General features: G+C 38.3%; 1 protein-coding gene across 1 annotated transcript; it reads left to right on the top strand.

Moving 5' to 3' along the window:
- The first annotated feature begins 562 nt into the window (after window positions 1-562).
- Window positions 563-2,760, top strand: LOC149815542 (protein TEEBE-like). The gene is made up of 2 exons (XM_089989061.1): window positions 563-1,592; window positions 2,183-2,760. The coding sequence occupies exons 1-2, from the start codon at window positions 1,052-1,054 to the stop codon at window positions 2,701-2,703; spliced, it is 1,062 nt and encodes a 353-aa protein (XP_089845187.1). The 5' UTR covers window positions 563-1,051; the 3' UTR covers window positions 2,704-2,760.
- Window positions 2,761-4,696: the final 1,936 nt, after the last annotated feature.

Genomic DNA, 4,696 nt, shown 5'->3' with positions numbered 1-4,696 from the left:
CTCTCTCTCTCTCTCTTGGTGTTGCATGATGGGTCTTAGACCTCTTCTCAGAGCAGCAGCTTTTTCGACTTCCATTTTCTTCTTCAGTCATATCATTGTGCTTGGTGCTGCATTGGATGATCTTGATGGTACTGTCCATTTTCACAATATGTTTTCTTCTCTCTTCTTCTTCTTCCTTTTTTTTCTTGCTTTGCTTTATTTTAGTTTGGTGTGTTTTTGAGGTTTGGGGGTTAGTCATTATGCTTTTATGGGTTTTGGATCCTTTTAATTTTTGGTGCTATTCAATGGTACTCCTTTAAAATGTTAAGGTTCAAGGGTTATGGTGGTTATGGAGTTTATAGGTTTTGGACCCTTTTGCAGTCAAAATATTTTATATGATACTCCATTACAATGTTGAAGTCCTTGAGGATGAGGGGTACTCTTGATAAGTTTTAGATCCTTTTTGCAGTCCTCTTATCTGGTCCTTTGCTTTGTTTCTTTCTATTTAGAGTCACTATTTTACTTGCTCTGTACGAAGATATTGCATCATTTTTTGTTCCTTTGAAAAATAAGCATTTCTGTTTTATATTGCAGCATGGTTTCTCCTTTTCTTCCGTTTTCTACGTTCTATTATTGATGGGTTTTTGTTTTCTTAGTGAAAGATAATGCAGTTATTGACCCTTCCATTTTTCTACATTCTGCTGTTGATAGATTTATTGTTGTTGTCAGTGGGTTTTATTGGTAAAAAGCAATGCAGTTATCCACCCTTGTTCTCTTTGATAAATAACAATGCTGTTTTTCTTCATCTTAAGAAAAAGAAAACTCTTTCTCATTGCTAATAGGCTTTTCTTCCATTGAAGATAGGAAAATAACTACATTTCCAACTTCTAAATGGAAACTAGATATTATGTTCTCTTATAAGCTTTCTTCAACTCACTACATTTATCCATGATAAACGTGATCCCTTTATTATTTTAACTCTAATGGGATCCTTACGAAACGCTGTATTCTCTGTTCTTAATGCTCTGTTTTTCTTTGGTTTTCTCTTTTCTCTCTTCCTTGTTCAACATGGATGTTTGAAGCATATTCGATGTGGACTTTTCCTCTTTGTGCAGGCCTTCTTCCTAATGGTAACTTTGAGGAAGCACCAACTCCTTCCAATCTGAACAAGACTGTGATCATAGGCAAGCATTCACTGCCCAAATGGGTGATTCATGGCCTGGTTGAGTACATCTCAACTGGGCCACAGCCTGGTGGCATGGTCTTTGCCGTGCCGCACGGCACCCGTGCGGTCAGGCTCGGGAATGAGGCCTCAATCTCCCAGTTGATACCACTGAAACCAGGGGCTCTGTATTCACTGACATTCAGTTCCTCAAGAACTTGTGCACAGGATGAGGTGTTGAGGGTCTCTGTCCCACCTCTAACTGGTGAACTTCCACTTGGGACGCTCTACAGCAGCAATGGTGGTGATACTTATGCATGGGGATTCAGGCCGAACTCTACGATTGCTCGTCTAACTTTTCACAACCCAGGGATCCAAGAAGATCCTCATTGTGGACCTCTTCTGGATGCTGTTGCAATTAAGGAGTTAGCCCCTCCACTCCCAACAAGAGGTAGTTTAGTATTCAATATGAGAGAGATGAGTTATATGTATCAAATATTTGCAGCTTTAATGTTTTATAGGTATTGGTTCACTGGAATGCGTGTGTTATTTCCTTCATGGACCCAAGTCCAACCAATATAAAAAAAAACTGTATTATGACATGAAATTAAGAAATGTTATTCTTTGATATTAGCTAAGAATGCCTTTCTTGTCTTCCTGTGGAAGCATATGCCATGAATCTGAGATCCAAACCCAAAAGCAAGTCCTCATAAAGACTAATGAAAATCTCATTGGCTTTCTGATTAAGATGATTTTAGTTGAACTTCACTGCTGCTTTCCTCTTCCATGGTCATTCATTGTGATAATCATATCTCATTTACTCGGTCTTTTACCTGAGAATCTAATTGACTACCCTTTTAAATTACTATGGATGATTTTGTTTTACTCTATACAGGATTTCTATTCTCATATTGCAGTGTTATCGTTCCATTTTAAAAAGTACTACTTTGAGAATTTTTTTCTTTTTCTATCAATATTTTTCTTGAAACCTTAAAGTTATTTAGATTCTGAATCTTCTGCTTTTCTCCCTTGCTTACTCAGATAATCTAGTGAAAAATGGTGGCTTTGAAGAAGGTCCTATTGTATTCAAGAACTCTTCTTCTGGTGTCCTTCTCCCTCCAAAACAACAAGACCTGATGTCTCCTCTTCCTGGTTGGATTGTGGAATCCCTGAAATCAGTGAGATACATAGATTCCCATCATTTCTCAGTCCCGTCTGGACTCGCTGCAGTTGAGCTAGTTGCTGGAAGAGAAAGCGCGATCGCTCAGGTGATAAGAACAGTCCCCAACAAGGTCTACAACCTAACTTTCATGGTTGGTGATGCAAATAACTCTTGCCATGGCTCCATGCTGGTTGAAGCATTTGCTGGGACCCAGACACTGAAGATTCCTTTGGTATCCAAAGGAAAAGGTGGGTTTAAGAGAGCAAGCTTCAAGTTCACTTCTATTGGCAAGAGGACAAGGATCACCTTCTTCAGCTCTTTCTACCACACAAAGGCTACTGATCTTGTTTCCCTTTGTGGCCCTGTCCTAGATGATGTTAGGGTTTTCCCTACCAAGTAATGGTTTTTGGATAAACATAGCAGCAGTAGTTACTAGTTAGAAACAGTAGTGTCTCTGCAACTTTTCACTGTAGTCTCTTTTCAAGTACTGCCTGTTATCATCAATGAAGTTGGAAATATATAATGAATTTCTGTTTCTGGTATAACTTGAGATATGACTGAATATTGGTGTAAATGAAGCCCTTTGTTCCATAGCAAAACGCGCAGGCTGCTTTTGATGGAAAAGATGCCGATTTGAGATTTGCTACAGATGGTGCATTATGATGAACTATTATGAGTCCCATTTTATGACTGCATCCCTCTTTAGGGCGGTTGGCGTACCATGATCAAAGTAAGCTTAGGCAGCTGGCTGGGATCAGAAGAGATAGCTGGATGGTTAGGTCACATTAAGGGTCTTGGATTGGAATTCTGCGTATGTTATCCCTCCGACCTTTTTTTTATTTTTGAATGTATAATCTGCAGAAACCTCACCCAGCACGAAGACTTGGTCGCTCTTGCCATACCTACGGCGGTCGTGCCATCAGCATAAGACCCCTGCCCCCGGGGCCATCCCTCAACTTGATTATCGAAAAAAATATATAAAATGATTAGGTGGTTGGCCTGCAACATCAATATCAACCAGCCATCCAGCTGCTATTGCATCATTGATCCTATCTCATTTTGAATCAGGTCTAGGATAAGACTGGCTGAGGCTCCATCAAACTTGCTGCTGGTAATCTAAGAAATAAACAATCTAAAAGTATAGGCATGTACACGGGTCAGATTATGCTGGATATCTCAAAAAGACATGGAATGTAGATACCCATACTCTGTACCACAATCAAGAACAACCTACACTCTAATCCGTTCTTCAATCCCGACATGGACAACAGTTCCAGGGATATCTGTTCCTTCCTCATGTTGAGGCTGCCGAGCGTGGAAATTGATATTGGATTAGTAAGAGGGCATTTGATTTGCATGATTGCATCCCATGCAAGAACACTGCAGCCCTCCGCCTGGGTATTGTCCTGTGTTTGATACACATCCTGCGAACATCTGGCACAGGATGCATTGTGTCCCACTCAGTTAAAACTGAGATGATGCAAGAGTCGCACCCTGAGGGGAGCGACTCATGCATTCAGAACTTTTCATTGCGAAAAATGAACCTCTCCCTTATCGTAGTGACAAAAGTTTAAAACAGCAATTTTTCGGCAGTGAATTTATCGGGAGATTTTCAACTTTTTGAATATTTCTCGAGTTTTTTTTCGGCAAAATCTTGGGAAAAAATAAATAAATTAAATAAATTCTCAAAAAAATCTAAAAACAAAAATAAAATAAACTAATTTATTTTACATGCAAAAAAAGTATAAAATCTATTTTCAATCCTACTAACCATATCTAAAAAGTATCAAACATCAAATAAATATAAGCATTTGCATCAAATGTACTTTCATTCAAATAAGTGTCAAGCATCCACTAAAACAAGAACAAAAACAAATTGACCACAAGTTCACAAGAAAACAAACATGATAGTGATTCAAGTTTATACAAAAAGATGATACTTAAATCGTGTTATTCCCACATGCAGTAATATCCTTATTTGGTATGCTTGCAAGATGATACTTAAATCATGTTATTCCTCCATTAAAGTATACCTTACAATAGTTGCAAAGTAATCGACCATCTCATTGTAGTGTAGCATAGTTTCATAATACATCTTTAGGTCTCTCCATCTTTTTTCCTATATAGAACACATCAAATATTTAGCAGAACATTTTGTTGTTTTCTGTTAAGCACATCAAATATTATAAGGGCCAATCCAAGATATATCAGAGATCCATTATTTATGTCCAGCACAAAAATAGCATATCCGATTGAATATGGTGATGAATAGGTGACCACATTAGAAGACTATGATTGAATATGTTTCTGTTGCACTCAAGCCAAGTGAACCACCAGCTGAAAATAACCACCATTTCCAGATAAACTGCCACTTATTGCAAAAAAACACAGGC

The sequence above is a fragment of the Nuphar pumila genome, chromosome 15 (assembly GCF_984573655.1).
Source record: "Nuphar pumila chromosome 15, dmNupPumi1.hap1.1, whole genome shotgun sequence".
Classification (NCBI taxonomy): Eukaryota; Viridiplantae; Streptophyta; class Magnoliopsida; order Nymphaeales; family Nymphaeaceae; genus Nuphar; species Nuphar pumila.
Note: the sequence above shows the minus strand (reverse complement) of the source record. Positions and strands in the feature narration are given on the sequence as shown.